The following is a 15,371-nucleotide window of genomic DNA, read 5'->3' as shown; positions in this document are numbered from 1 at the left end:
AGAGCGAGAGAAACGGAGAGAAAGCGAAGTAGGCTGGAATGAAGAAAGAAAGAGACACAGGAAGACGCAGGTAAAGGTAACCATGTGAAGAAAAGGTGTTCGTAATGGAAGCAAAAACTTTCCTGTGAAAACAGGAATCAACTCTCATTTTTCGCATATGTCCATTCGAGAATATTAGGATCATTTATTAATTAATTTGTGGAAAAGCTATGCTGGCTGATTTATTATTTCTACTTGCGTTCTATTTTATCTTAAAGCATAAGCCCCTTTCACGCATAAAGTCATTACTGGTAAATTACCATTAAGAGATCATGAATAGGACCTTTCAAAAATGCAGATATGAAAAGTTGCAACATTACCAGTGAATTCTAATTTGCTCCGAGTGAACATAGAATGAGATTCTCTTCATAAGCATGCAAGCTTTTATTTTGGATGCGATTAATCAACGATTAATCATTTGATAGCACTAATCTAAATACATTTAACGCAACGTCTCTGGGTTTTTAAAGCAAAAAATGAAGACAGCAATAAAAACACTGATGGTGTATATCACCCGTTTAGAGGTCATTTGTGGTAAAGATATCATAGAATTTATTAGTGTGTGAATGCTACTTCAGCGGTGAAAGACGGAACGTTGTTGCTTGTGTGAATATCACATTTTTGTATTTACTACAAAAAGTTGTTACAGTAACTTTACTGCAATTTACTGGTATTACTGTATCAAAAGGGATTTAATTATTACACAAAATTCATTATTTAAATTAATTAATTACAAATAATTATACGCAAACTAAAAAAGTAATGACTGCTGAAAATTCATCCTTGCCATCACTTGAATCAATTACGTTACAAAATATATTAAAACAGATATTTGTAATTGTAATAATATTTCCCAGCGTTACTGTTTTTACTATATTTTTTTATCAAATTGAGAGAGGAGAGAGAGAGAGAGAAAGAGAAAGAATCAACAAAGGATTTAATAACTTATTCTGAATTGTGTATATATATTTTTAAATAATATTGAAAATAATGTAGACAATTTTGAAATAGGCTTCTAGTTTTCCCTCTGAGAATGAGTTGTCTTACATTCTCTGTCATCAGTCATGTCCATAACATCTGATCCTAAACATTAACACTGGTTTCCGTTCCATGTTTTTCAATTTCTCCCACAGGGGCTCCTTGTTACTCCAAACCTCCATCCCTGTTGGGTCCTTACCCACGGAACCCCTCTTTTGACTACCCCTGGGGCTTCAACCCCTACCTCCCAGGGGCCTTTTCTCTGAACAACTGTCCCAAATTGCCCCCGGGCTCCCTCTACTCCTCACATTTCTATCCTAACCCGCTCCAATCCAGCCTGTCTCAGCTGTCACACCCCTTCTCTTCGCTCTTACCCCCCGGAGACACGACCGGGGCAGAACGCGGTCAAACGAATGGCTCTGCGGGCGGTCAGCCTCCCAGACTCTGCATCCCACCGTACCCAGGGAACTTGCCACTGGGCCGGACTGAGCTGGGGAACGGGGGCTCGGGTGTGGGCGACCGGGAAAGAGGGGAAACCAACGCTGGTATAACAGGCGGAGGTCTTGGTTTGGGGTTAGGCCTCGGATTGGGCTTGGGTGGAGTCGGCGTGGGAAGCGGAGGAGGAGGCCGTCAAAGCCCTTCCGAGCGGAGGAAGGGTGTGAAGCAGGATCCGGAGTCTGACTCTGAGCTGGAGATCACAGACCTGAGCGACTGCAGCTCGGAGAACGAGAACGAGCCGGACTTCTCTCTGGGGAAGGAGCCAGGTTTGGGTGGTCGCTCACACCTCCTAGAAGCCAAATCTGGGGGTCTCGGGGGAGTCTTGCCCCCTCTTTCTTCTCTTCCTCCACCTGTGTCTCCGCATCCCCTTAAAAGTCTGGGACCCCTGACTCCTCCACCGTCATCCCTCTCTCCCCCCCTCACTATGGTTGACAGGCACAGGGAAACAGAGACAATTAAACTTGCTCACAGTTAATATGTTCTGTTGTGTGATTTTTGATGTCTTGCAGGTTCTCTCTTTCTCTTTTTCTGTCTGTGTATTCCTGCATTTGTGAAATGTTGCTGTATATTCCCATTTGATTTTTTTTCCCTTCCTCTTTTCCGGAGTGCTCTGAAGCCATTCTTCGCTCATGCCGTTCACATATCAGAACTTTCAATTTCTGCTTTCTTCAATTTCTAAATCGCACAGTGAGACTCTCAATGCAATTTGTGTTTCGGTTATTCTGAGAGCAAAAGTGCAGCACAACTGCTTTTCGGATTAGAATGTTTAAATATCTAAATAATTTTCATTTTCTCATTTCTGGTAGGAAACAGTAATATTGAGATATTTTGTAGTCAAAACAGCACAGCAATGGAATATGCATATCTTTTCATGCCTACTTTTTAAATTGCACCGCATTCTGGCCCTGCTGAGATATGCAGTATGTTCTGTTTGGTGTATTTCACAGACTTTTCCATAATGCTAAGCTCTGCAATACAGTGCTCAGATGAACAGCGTAACACAAGCAAAATGCAATAATGGCAACACTCATAGTAATTTTAAGGCGATTCAGTTGTGTTGCAATAAAGGACTTTGGTTTTTAGTTTTGTGCTGATTCCAAGGAATTCAGAAATATATATGATCAAACATTGCCATCTTGTGGTTATATTTATCTAAGCCCTTGAACGTTTCTGAAAAGAAACACTGTATGTTATTTATTTAAGTTTTTGTATTATTTAAGTTGACTTTCAATTTTTATGTCCAGTCCATGTCTTTTTTTAAAACATTCAAAAAATTTTATGAGCCTGAGAATGAGAGACAGAGTCAATACTACTCATGCCAGTGAATATTTAAAAGTTTGTATCTATTTCATTGTATATATTTTATTATTGTGTACATTATGTTTAATTACTATTACTATATGGGATAGTTGTATCGGTGTCATTTTACTCTGTACCTAACTGAAGAGTGATATATGAGACGGGAAAATGGATATATGTGTAGTGACCCAAAGTTGACTGAGAAAGAGCACTTGTTTTGAGAATGCCGTTAAGACAGGGAAGAAAAATATTCTGCTGTTTCTAATTGTGCCCTGTGGAAATTTTCCCCAGATAGCTCTAAGTAGATGACCCTTCTGGACTGAGTCTCATATTTCAATAATTCATTCACCCAGTGGTGATGTACTATAATGAATCAAGTGTGAATAATATTAGTTGCAGCATTTGCTAATTTTTTTTTTTTTTAACCAGTGTTCATTCGAATGTTATTAAGTTTGATATATGAACATCTGATCTGAATGTAAAAACAATAAATAGGAGCAGAATGACACAATCTGATTAACAGATTACCTTTAAATACAATTCAGACAAGTTGGTGGGTAAAGACAACATTTTATACAAAATGCAAGTAAGATTTTATGAACATTTATGAACCTATGCTAACAGTATTTCCAGATCCTTTGGTAAGTTATTATCTGATTCTAGATAAGAACTTGTTACATGACAGTTTGTGCCCTTGACTTGCCCGTACTGGAGGAGATTTCAGCTGTACATAGGACTTTGTGTATTTGTGTGTACACACTGAAAAGAAAAAAAAATACCATTTACCTTACAGTAAAGCTTTTCTTTGTTTTATTGTGAAATTTAAAACAGAAAGGATGACTAGAACAAAAAATGAGCAAAGAGTAATATCTTCAAGAGCAATAAACAATATTCTTGAGATTCAATTGTGAGAGTATGGATTTTTCTCTGGAGTTCAATATTTGATTTGAGATCAAATGCATTCCATTAAAAAAAAAAATACTTCGTGTTCGTGTTCAGTTTTACTTTTCTGTTTGTGTGAAAAGCTTCATAAAGTGGCCTACATCCTGTCAAGTACCAAATTCACTGAATTGTAGAGAATAACTAGAAAAATGGAAGTAAAGAAATGCATACAGTATCTTAATTCCTGAGCATGCAAAAATCAATATGAGTGAAGTGTATTTAAAAATGCAAGCCAGGATGGAGGAGTTTCACAATTTTAACACGCGAACACAGACCTGGTACGGACACATTCATAAATCGCGAAAATGTGTATAATAATGCCACGGGGGCCCGTAGTGTCCCTGAATGCGCGTTCCAGAGCCATACAAATGGAGGGGAACAAATTTAGTGTAACACTACAACGGAACCATACGGGGATACATGAAATGGTTTTGGACATCTTTCGGCCTCTGGTGGTCGCAAGTCACAGGAAGAGGCAGTGGACGGCAAAAAGTTACGTCTCAAACTAAAAAAAAACCACACACATAGTTTTCAGTCGAGTGTTCTCGGGGTTCACTGAACATATTCAATGATCATAAGCGCACATAGAGGAATGATTTAGTCCCGCTTTTAAATCTGCTGTCAAACGTCGCGCGCTTGAATTGGTCTCCACTTCCGCGTACAATGTTTTTTTCCAACGACATACGACAAGTTTAGAACAGGAAGCCTTCAGAGGCGCTTGTCACTTCGTCTCACCTTTTAGGAGGTAAGTTTTAAGCGTAAACATGTGCTTTAAGTTGTCTGCTGAGGCATTTTTGGGGTTTTTTTGGGGGTGCGCGATGATTTGTCGTCAGAGCGAGCATTCGCGTGCTTGATTAGCATGATCGGCGAGCTATCCGATCCTGCCAGTTTGTCTTTGCTCAGCGAGAGGAATGTTGTGTTTGGCTACAATGTAACCTTTGCCAGCATTCCTGTTATTTCCGTCGACCAGCGCCTCTATTTTTCAACAGAGAGCGAAGATATCGTTCGAATCGAGCTTCTTCGCGATGTGTTTTGAAATGAAATCGCCCTGTGACAGCTAAACGGTTTCGCTCGAAATGACTCGACACGATAGAAGGACTGCACTGCATGCGAGAACGATATCAACCTAACCGCCGTTTGCTTTGTTATTGATATTTCAGATTTGATGAGCAATGGCGGGGTGTGAACTATACACTAAATAAATTCTAGCTAATTATATACATTGTAATTTTTAATACAAAATGTAAAGCCTGTCAGGTAAAGACAGGTTAGAAAGTTGTGTTGTACTGTATATTAGCATGGCTGAAATTCCACCCCACTGTGTTCATGATATTGCTTTAAGTTCTTTTCTGATGAAATTTAGCAGTTATATAGTTTCAAAAGGAACCAGGGCGACAGTTTTTACATGTTTGCCAGCGAAATGAAAGCATGGTCTGGATCACTTATGAGCGGAGAGGGTTTCTCTTCTTTATCCAAACCTTGGCCTTAATTCTGTCCCGCATTTTGCACTCACCGAGAGAAACCCAGGTAAAGAGAAATCACATTTAAAAACTTGCTAATCGATGCAAGCAAAATGGCACGGCTCCGTTTAGGCACTCAAACTTTCAGAAAACTTGCTCCCTTGCGTTCTTACACACTCAGGTCTGAGTCCCTGTGCTGTTATTTTAAATAACCACCACTCAGCCGATGTAATTTGAGCCTAAAACCGCCTGCCGTGTGTAATGCTTGATACATTTACAATAATCCCTGGCAGACCAGAAAAAATAGGGTTTATTATGAATTTTATTGATATGCTTTAATGAACGGAGCACAAATTCTAGCCCCTCGTGTTTGTCCGTACATAAAGTAGCTTTAACTTCAGGCTTAGTTTGTTTTCCTAGTAGTTATATAAGCGAATGTCAAGGTAAATTGATGTAGACCATTGTTTACATTTTATGTTTGGCTTCCAGGTAATTTGTTGTGTAGAAAACCACTGTAGTCCATTACATTTTTGGGCAAGGAGCACTTAAGAAGCATCGTTAGTCTTGATGTAGTTCTTAGCTACGACTGTCTGACAGCTAGAGTGAACTGGGATTAGATTAGTTTAACCTTCGTGGGGTGAGCCTTGTTCATATTTATTGGATGCATTTGAAGAGAAATTGCAGTCATCAGTTAACCTGCCTGTATTCCTCTGTCAGCTGATGCTGCTCAGTTTTTATAGTAGCGTTGTATGTAAACATTCTCATTTCTTGTTTCCTTGCGTTTTGAAAAACATTTCTGTTATTGAGCTTATTTGCATTAAAATGCACGACTGTCAAAATGTGTAATCCTTTAAGAGGTCATTACGGTTCAGATTATTCTGTTATGTAGGACTGAGACATGGAAAGGCCACAAGCGTTGTTACGCTCGCAGCTTTTAGAGGTTTTACGTAACCGTAGATCATAATGGAAAAACAGGAAGATGATACAAAGTCACCGAGATGCGAACAGGTTTAGGTCAACATTGAAGAGCTTCAGGCATTTATGGCTTTAGATGGTACAACCCATTACAAAGAGATTCCTGATTACTGTAGTTCGGTGGAAAAGCTGGAATGGTTAGCCTGTCACGAAGCCAGTTAAGCCAGCCGGGTACATGATCTGTATGTTTGTAGGAAAAAATCTCGAAAGCAAGCATGCTAATCTTGAATCCGTTCTATCATTCTCTTTTCATTTGCGCTGTCATATTTTACAATACGCAGCCGTTCAAAAGATGGGGTTGGTAAAATTTTTAAACGGATTTCAAAGATTACTCTTTATTTTCAACTTGGCTGCATTTGTTTTAAGGAAAATGTAGACAGTGGTAAGTAGTCTTAATTAGTTTTATATTTTCATATATTTCTAAAAAACTACTCCTGTTATGGCCAAGCTGTATGGATCCAGTCTTTAATGTCCTTTGAAGCGTAACGTATATAAACACTTGGCACAGTCACATGCCTCTTTTATTATTGCAGAGGCTGTTCTCATCACTGGTGGTGCTCGTATGGTTTGTTTTCACATTGTTGTGTTTTTTGTATGGTAGCCCGCTAGGTCTGTCAAATTGTCAATTTTTTTTTTTTTTTTTTTTTTGTGCCTCATATTGCATTTTGTGTGAATCGGATTCAAACCGTGCATGCCACTGAATACTTCACGTGATGATTGGATAATATATTCTCATGCAGTACCTTTGTAATGTGTCACTGGCGGTATTTTTAGGCTTGAGGATTGTGATACTACCGCACTACCACTATATCCTGCAACCTAGTTAGTGTGAAGTATTAAGAGTCTTTGCTCCCAGATTTGTCATTGGGTTGGATAATAACTGAAGCAATGGGGGTGCCTTACCACTTCCTTTTCCTCTGACTTCTCTTCTCTCTCTCTCTCTCTCTCTCTCTCTCTCTCTCTCTCTCTCTCTCTCTCTCTCTCTCTCTCTCTCTCTCTGGCATTCATTCAGAGAGGCAAGTACAATCTTGTCCAGACTAAAGCTACTGACTCTTTTCTTTTGAAGGAATGCACACCATTTCGTTTTGTATCATTCCTCCACCTGATTTCTTTCTCACCGTGTGCCTCACTTCCTCTCACACACTGGGTTGTTTTGCAATAGACAGTAAGTGCTTTGTATTCACTCCTGGAATGGAGAGTAATGTTATTAGACCAAAGCAATTATAGTGCAATGCTGGAAATTATATTTTGTAATAAAAAGTCGAACACAGTAATATGGAAACAGTGAACATGCAAGTTAATATACCCAAGGCAAGATTCATCTTATTTAAAGTGCCCCTATTATGGGCTATGAACCGTATTTTGGTTTTGGGAGTCCCAAACAACAGGTTGACATGCATGCAAGGTCAAAGAACATATAATATGTATTTTTTTTTTTTTTTTTTTATTGTTTTTTTACCTTGGCTGCTGCTGTCTGCGATTTTAATGTTAATTTTTATGAACAGCCGTTCGCTGTTACATACAACCTTAATTATAGCAAAAATAACTCTGGAAACTAGTTTATGTTCACGGATAAATGTCTTCTTTTTGTTTGACAGCAGGTCAAGAAACATATCCGAAAGTGGGAGCAAACTTTAGCATTTTCTTGCCAATAAAATTGCTTTGTTGTATGCTTATATTGTATAAAGCTACGAATCAGCTATTTTGGTTTCCTGGTGAATCAAGTGTGCAAATAGCTACTGAAATGAGACCATATATAAGCATTCAGTTCACTTCAGAAGGCAAAAAACATGCAGCAGCAGTGTTTCCTATTTGTTTGCAAAGTGACAAAGCTCTCACAGTGTGTTGAGGATGTGTGCATGTGTGTAATGTGATGTTTTTGGCGTGCTTTGCTGAGGCAACAGTGCCTTGACCCATTAACAAAGAAGCCTATGTCTTGTCATGAGTAATAGTAGTGGCGTATGTCTGGGTGGGAGGTATGTTTGTGGAAGCTGTCAGTGCATGTGTTTGCAGTGTGAATTGTGGTCGTGGATATTTTAACCTCATCCAGATGCAACCAGGTGTGTGGAAAAGTTACTTGTGAAAAATACAACGCTTAAAGCGGTCTAAATCTCTTTTATGGAAAGCTGAAAGAGTGACAGAGATGCAGAGTCTTAAAGATAAGGTATGACGGAGAGACGCGTCACCATACGGACAGGAAATAGAAAAGGATGAGTAAGGCAGGTTGACCAAAAAAAGTCTCTGAGTTGTCTATTGTTTCTTGCCTTGAGCGTTTGGTTTTTAAGATGCTGTTTAAAGTTTTAAATGTTATACGCACAATAAAAAAAAACACACAAAAAAGTATCCCTCAAGATTTTATTTGCTTTTCACCTGGTATCTGTGTATCTTGTTTGTCTTCTCTATAGCATGAATGTATATCTGTTCAGTGTTGTCTGGTGCAGAGAGTTGCCTGTAGTTTGCTTAAGAGATGTTCACTGCTCTACAGTGAATTTGAAGTGATTTGGGGTCATTTATTTTCAACTGGAGGGTCAGACTGTGATCAGTTGGGTACAGCAGTTGAGAAGGGACAGTACAGGATTTAATCTCTCACAAAAGCTTGATTGTGGTCCTTAAGCATAGTGTTGAATTTCAGACAGGTCAGGGGATATGATTTATTGTGTCATTTTTTTTCTTTGTAATTAACCATACAAAATGAACATCTTTTTTTTTTTTTTTTTCCATTTCTATTGAGGAACTGAGGTGACATTTTTTACATTTATTTTCCTTGATTCTGGGGCTTTAAACAACGATTTTATCAGAAACTGCACTGTAGAAAAACATAAAAAACCCAAACCAGTGTCCGAAAATTGCAAAAACACACCTACTGGCTGTTGTTAGGGTTAGGGTTAGGGTTAGGTTAGGGTTATGGTTACTGGCTGTGATAACTGCAATATCTAACTGTAAATTGTATCTATCATCATTCTCTGCATCTCTGGGGAATGTATGATTCTGCAGTATGGACTAGATCCACTCATATTTTATCAGGTTGTTTTGCAAAGTTCATGGCTTGGAGATATTTGAGGCCTTTTGGATCAGCCAAACAAGATTTGAACCTAATTCACATTGTCTATATAAGATTGCTTGAATGTTGATTTACAATTACATTTATGCATTTTGACACTTTTATCCAAAGTGAGTTACATTAGCATTCAGGGTCCACATTTAAGCTGCAGGAAGACATGGTTGTAATGGTGTCATAAATGACAGATGTAGATGTCCCTAAATGTCATACGCCAGCTGGGGTTAGTTTGTTCCAACGTCCCTGTTTTCTCTGTATTTGCCTTTTTTGTTTTTATTCGTATTGTAGTGCTTATTAATATTTCCCTTTTTTGTTGTTCTTTGCAAGCTCTCCTTTTTTTATTGTAAAAAAGTAAACACTTTTCCACTTACGGCCTTTGTAATAGTTTTAGATAATGATAATAGCTTTAATAGGAACTAGGAATGTTTCAAAAGACAAATAAATAGTTAAAATCAGTGGAATTATTTATTGCCATCACTGTGTTGTATGTTTGATGCAAGGGCATATGCCAGAAAATGATGTGGTGTTCCAGGATGCTTCTTCAGATGTCTGGCGGTGAGACGTGATGCAGGCGGGAATCGCTGAAGAGAAACGAGTTGCAGTCAGGTTGAGTCAGATCGCCCAGGGTGGAGTGATGAACTGACAGAATGATGGATGCGGTGACAGGACCGAGGAGGGGAAAGCGCGCGAGGCTGGTGGAGGGCAGGAAAATGATTTGATGTGGTGATGCCAGTGTGCAGATCTGGAGTAGAGCTACAGAGTGATCACCTGTCTCCATCGAGACAACTTGTTTTGACCGAATTTTTTTTTAGTTGTCTAGCGTTTTCCTGTTGGTGCTGGAACATTTTCAAGAGATACAGATATAGTCGTTTCTCAGACCCTCAGATGGAGGTTAAAGTTGGATGATCCAACAGCTAAAAGCTTGTTTTTTTTGGACTGTGTTTTGGGTCTACAGACTTTATGCGGTTACCTCCGTAAAGAGGGTGGGTTGATTCCTGGCTGCCGATCACAGCGCTGGAGCTTCCTGGCATTCCCTTCCCCTCTAGCGCTCAGCCATTGGATACAAATTTCTACATGATGTAAAGTTCCTGAATAACTGCTTCATTCAGAGATGTTCAACGTGAGAACATACGTGGACACGTGTACACGCTGAAACACAGATGCATACTCAGACGTTAACTCAGTCTTGCACACGCAAAGTCAGTCCCGGTCGGCGTGCCAGTGGTGGAGCAGGAGGTCTGTTGGCCAGCCGGACAGGCCAGGTTTTTGTGCAGTCAAAGGGCTCTGTGTTTGAAGCGGGCTGATTACTCCCTGGACTCACAGTCCACATTTGGAAACAGTTAGAGGAAGATTGCAGGCTGCCATGGCTTCTACCAATCAATGCTGCTGCAGTTGATCCACTCGCCCCATTCAGACCCCAAATTCTGATTGTGACCTCTTAACAGTGCAATATGACATTATTAATACCTTTGCCCAATGTTTACACAAGGGTCAATGATACACAAGAGGGTCCACAAATCAGAACTGTTTTTGACAAGGTTAAAATCATGATGTTTTAAACCTCCACTGAGAAATTATAATCAAAGTATTTTTCATTAAGACCCTAAAGAATCATGTCAACTTGTGGAAAAATAGCTATCTGAAGACCCTTTTAAGAATGAATTGTAAGTTGTCATCTGTAAGTTGATAGAACGAGTTGATATAAGTGATGTTTTCACATGAGTTTGTACAAAATGGGATGAGGAAAAGTGGAAAGATAAAGGAGGGATTCAGTTGGAAATTTTACAAGCTTGCCAACCTCATCCAACAGGATGAAAATGCCCTTTTTTCCCCCTTCCATCATAAGGGAAACATATTTTCCAGGGAACAGTGGTTATGCATTCTTAAACTTTAAAGCTATGGATGCCACAAATATTACAGTTGTTTTAAAACTGTACTGTTAATAGATATGGTTGAAATGTGTCCTGTTACATAACAGGCTTCTTTGCGAAATACCCAGGAATCGACGTTTTTAGAAACTAAATGTAAAATGGTTCCTGATTACCTTTAAGTATGTTCTGAATGTGTGCCTCTGGGATATTCCAGGCAACGTTTATGTCAATTAGCAATGATGGGAAGTTTTAGCTTTAGAAAAGAGCAGGAGAAGATAAAATTGACAAGATTTTTTTGTCTTTTTTTTTTTTTTCTCAGAATCGGTAGCATTTTAAGTGAGCACTATAACTGGGGCAAAAGGAAGAAGTAGGAAAAGTGTGCTGGTGTAGTCGTTTACCTACATTATGAGGTCCAAATGTCCCCAAAAAGTTAGTAAATCATAAAAATGCTCACATTGACAGCCCATTTTGATGGGACATTCAAGAAAAACTGATTATTAATCATATTAATCAAAATGTAAAAATGCAAAACGTTTACTAGGGTTAGGTGCTAGGGGATAAGAAAAATAGGATATAATAATAGCGTGGTATAAAAAGTATTACACAATGTATGGAAAGTCATCCTAATGATACAAAATACTTTTATTCAACAAGGATGAATTCAATTCAATTGCTTGAAGTTGACAAAAAAGACGTATTGAGGAAAAAAGTGCAAATAACCACTTTTGCATTATCGGTTTATATTAAGCATCATAACTAATCTTAACAACTTCTAATAATAACGTGACACTGAAAACTGAAGTAATAACTAAGTTACAGAACTTACCAAAAAGGAAAAAAGTGTGATATTTGTTAGAGGTTAACGCCTCTCAGTCACACACCCTTGCAGTTCTTAATATATGTGTCCTCAAAGTGTTTCTGTCTTTCTCGATTCGCTCTTCATGCTCTCGTGGTCAGCGAGGTCACATGCCTGTGCGCCACCATTCCTCTGCTCTTCTTAGAGCATCTGTGAGATGCTCAGAGATCTCTAATCTGCTGCAGTATTAAAATACCACACAGTCCAGAGAGAATCAGAGAGGGAGCGCTTTCATTACATACTTTTGAGGAGATAGCGATAGACCTCATTAACCCCACCTGTAACACCCCAGTGCCTCCACACCCTCGTTCTCCATTAGACTGAGAAGAAACAATGTCTCTGGAGAACATGCAGATCATTCTCTCTTGCTTTAAGAGAGTTTGTGCTTAACACTTGCTGATTGATCTTGACAGCTGTTGAGATGATTTATTAAAAGCTGTGGGTGTTTTTAAATGTCTTTTAGGTTGTCATTTATCAAAATTGCATTTTACCATGTAATCTGAGTGATACTGAAAGTTCATGAATTTTACAGTTATTCTTGTAATGTCTAGAAGAGTGGTGTGATTTTTTTCTTTTTCCTTTTTCTTTAGTTTTCTACCCACTTTATTTTTTTCTTTTTCATCCTACATCACTGGTCTCACTTTACTTGTTTTCTCTGAAATAATGAGATGTGCTTTCCTTTAAGTTATCACATGTATACATGAATAACTTCATCTGTTTTCTCTTTCCTTGCTAGCTCTTGCTACCTCTTTTTTGTATTGTTGTTATACAGCTGATGTTGCAGTGTTTCCTCTGTGTGACAGAGATGAGGGCCATGTCCTGAAAATGGAGAGAAAGCATCATCACAAGCAGTTTCCCCTGTTTTCAACAAGTTGCTTCACTTTTAGAAGATTTTAATTGTCAAGTGCAGGAGTTCAACAGCTTGTATATGAGTTTATATGTTTTATTGTCATTTAATTTTATTTTTTAGTTATTTATATATATATATATAATTAATGTTTTGCATTTCTGTTTTGAGCTTTCAAACCAGTCGAATGAAGCATCTGATAAAAAATGTAAAGAATCCAGCCTTTCAGTCTGCTTGAGATGAGTCGAATCAGGCTCCTCCTATCAAAGCTTCAAATCTTTGACTATTTGGTAGAGCTGCAGGATATATTGCGTGCAATAGTCATAGAGCGGCATTTAATGCACATAGCCGTAATTCTCTGGGAAGCTACACAATATCACGTTCATTATCCATGTGATTCATTGGCGATAATGAGCGTGAATTGCATAGCTTATGATCACCCCTACTACTGTGCGTGCTTATTAGTTCTCTCTACAAATAAAAAAACCAGCATATCTCTGTCTGTAATGCACTGAGACACAGAGAGTACCTGACTTGCGGAAAGTTGCATAAATCTTTTCACATTATGCTTTTGTGTGTCATACACTTGTGTATGTGTTTGTCCCTTCTTGTCTTTTTCCTTTGTTTCATGCTCTCTGTTGCTCTGAACATGACTTTTGCAGACAGGTTGACAAAAAATGGCTGTGATCGTTTCCTGAGGAAATTACACCCACTTCCTTTCTCTCTCTCTTTCTTGTCTCTTTATGCTTGCCTGAACTGTAGACGCTGCTGTTTGGAAAGCTTTGAAGATCTCAGAGACTTGGCTGATTAAAGCAGCCGATAAAACCCGAACACAAACACAGCTCCATTAGCGGTTATTTTAGGCCTGTGCTATCTGCTCCAGTGCAGGGGACAAGGCCATTGTCTCAGCAGCTGCATACAGTAGTCTGGTATGCAAAGACTTTCCCCAGCTATCTGCTTTTTTGTTCAATAGTTGGTGCACTTTCACAGCGAAACTCCGTGTAGTCAGTCAGATAATGGCATCATTGAGATCATAAGAAGATCATAAGAAGCCTTTGCTTTATATTGGAGAATTAGACGGATGCATTAGCAGGATACTGAGCAGCAAACAAAACTTTTCAAATCTCTTCTGCGTTAAAGATCTCATATATATTATTCTGAATGTGGTGAATAATGAGGAAAGAGGCACAATAAATGAACTGAACTACACATCATTTAGAGCTGAATGCACCGTTATTCATTGAAAATCATCGTCATTGATAGACCGTATCTTGGTTTAGTTTTTTCACATTGGGTATCTGTTATTGATTTTATTGGCTGATCTTGATGATGTTGTTCTCCTCTCTGTATACTTGTATCGGATGGCCCAATCGGCTTTGCTCCTGGCAGTATGGGCTCCTCTTTGTGTTTGTATTTGCTTGTCTAGTTGACAAAGGACACCATTCCAGCCTTTCATGATGTCGTGTCTTTGCAGGAGCTCTGTTAGCCGGTGTTGGTGCGACCTTCGACAGCATGGATCACGAAGACGCCCATAACGGGGTAAAGGCATCTGAAGCTGCTCGTATTTGTTCGGGTTTTTTTCATTCACAATGTTCCTATAAGGGGCCTGCATCTGATTTGGTAACAGAGATGGCGTAATCACAGTTTCCACCATTATTACAAAACCAACTAGACCAAGGGTTTTCTGGGGGACTTGAGGGGGTGCTTGGGAGTTTGTGAAAATGTAACAGGAAAAAAAAAAGTGTAAAAATTTTTTCCTATTTTTCCTTCATTAATTTTTTTTATATTATACATCATTTTATTAGAACTTCGTTAGTATATGGCATGCATATTATTGAAGGGTAATAAAAGCGTTTTTAAAAACATTAAAAGGACAACGAATGCACTAATACACAATGGCATGCACTGTCAGACCTTACAGCTGCCGAGACACAAATGTTTCTGGGTGCTTAACAAAATCAGGAATGCGCTGTAGTAGGTGGGGTGGCACAGCTGAATCATTTCTCAGTGTCTTTTGCCATGAGTTCCACTCCTCCACATTCTCACAAGCCTGAGGGGGGGTCTCACCGAGTCTGGGCCGTACAGTAGTAAACATAGCAGAGATATGTAGTGTCTCTTTCTGCTTTCTGTATTATGTCAGTAGATGGCAACAGGTGACGTTGTTTATAAATCATTCACTGAATCATTGATTCAGTTGTTTTGTTCAAAAATTTATTCGGAACAAAACACCACCGCTGTGTGTTGCTCTGACATGACTAAATGTTGATCTATGTTGAAGTCTATTTCACCTTAAAGGGATAGTTCACATAAAAATGAACATTCTGTTATCATTTATTCACCTTCATGTTGTTCCAAACCTGTATGACTTGCTGCCTGATACAGGTTTGGAATGACATGAGGGTGAGTAAATGATGACAGCATTCATTTTTGACTGAACTGCAAATGTTTAGTAAACACATGCACGTTTTATCTGAGATTAAAACATTGGTGCACTAGCTCGATTTGTGCTTGTAATGTTCGTTACAATTGCTTATTTGTTTCTACCAAA

The 15,371-nt window shown here is 38.8% G+C and overlaps 2 protein-coding genes across 8 annotated transcripts in view; both read left to right on the top strand.

Annotated features, from left to right (window-relative positions):
• Positions 1-3,755, top strand: part of erfl1 (Ets2 repressor factor like 1) — a 39,143-nt gene extending 35,388 nt beyond the window's left edge. For all 3 annotated transcript variants that reach the window (XM_043260391.1, XM_043260390.1, XM_043260389.1), the window contains one exon: positions 1,173-3,755. In XM_043260391.1, the coding sequence (XP_043116326.1) occupies positions 1,173-1,990 (818 nt within the window). In that variant the 3' untranslated portion in view covers positions 1,991-3,755. The remainder of the gene's footprint in view (positions 1-1,172) is intronic.
• Positions 3,756-4,200: 445 nt separating this feature from the next.
• The window catches only part of arhgef1b (Rho guanine nucleotide exchange factor (GEF) 1b), a 32,304-nt gene continuing 21,133 nt past the window's right edge, over positions 4,201-15,371 (top strand). For 2 of the 5 annotated variants that reach the window (XM_043260982.1, XM_043260981.1), the window contains exons 1-2: positions 4,201-4,501; positions 14,298-14,362. In XM_043260982.1, coding sequence (XP_043116917.1) covers positions 14,336-14,362 — 27 coding nt within the window. In that variant the 5' untranslated portion in view covers positions 4,201-4,501; positions 14,298-14,335. The remainder of the gene's footprint in view (positions 4,502-14,297; positions 14,363-15,371) is intronic. The other 3 variants (XM_043260984.1, XM_043260980.1, XM_043260983.1) reach the window with 2 other exon arrangements.

This window comes from Puntigrus tetrazona, chromosome 16, assembly GCF_018831695.1.
Source record: "Puntigrus tetrazona isolate hp1 chromosome 16, ASM1883169v1, whole genome shotgun sequence".
Classification (NCBI taxonomy): domain Eukaryota; kingdom Metazoa; phylum Chordata; class Actinopteri; order Cypriniformes; family Cyprinidae; genus Puntigrus; species Puntigrus tetrazona.
The sequence above is the reverse complement of the archived record's forward strand: the minus strand, read 5'-3'. Positions and strand labels throughout refer to the sequence as shown.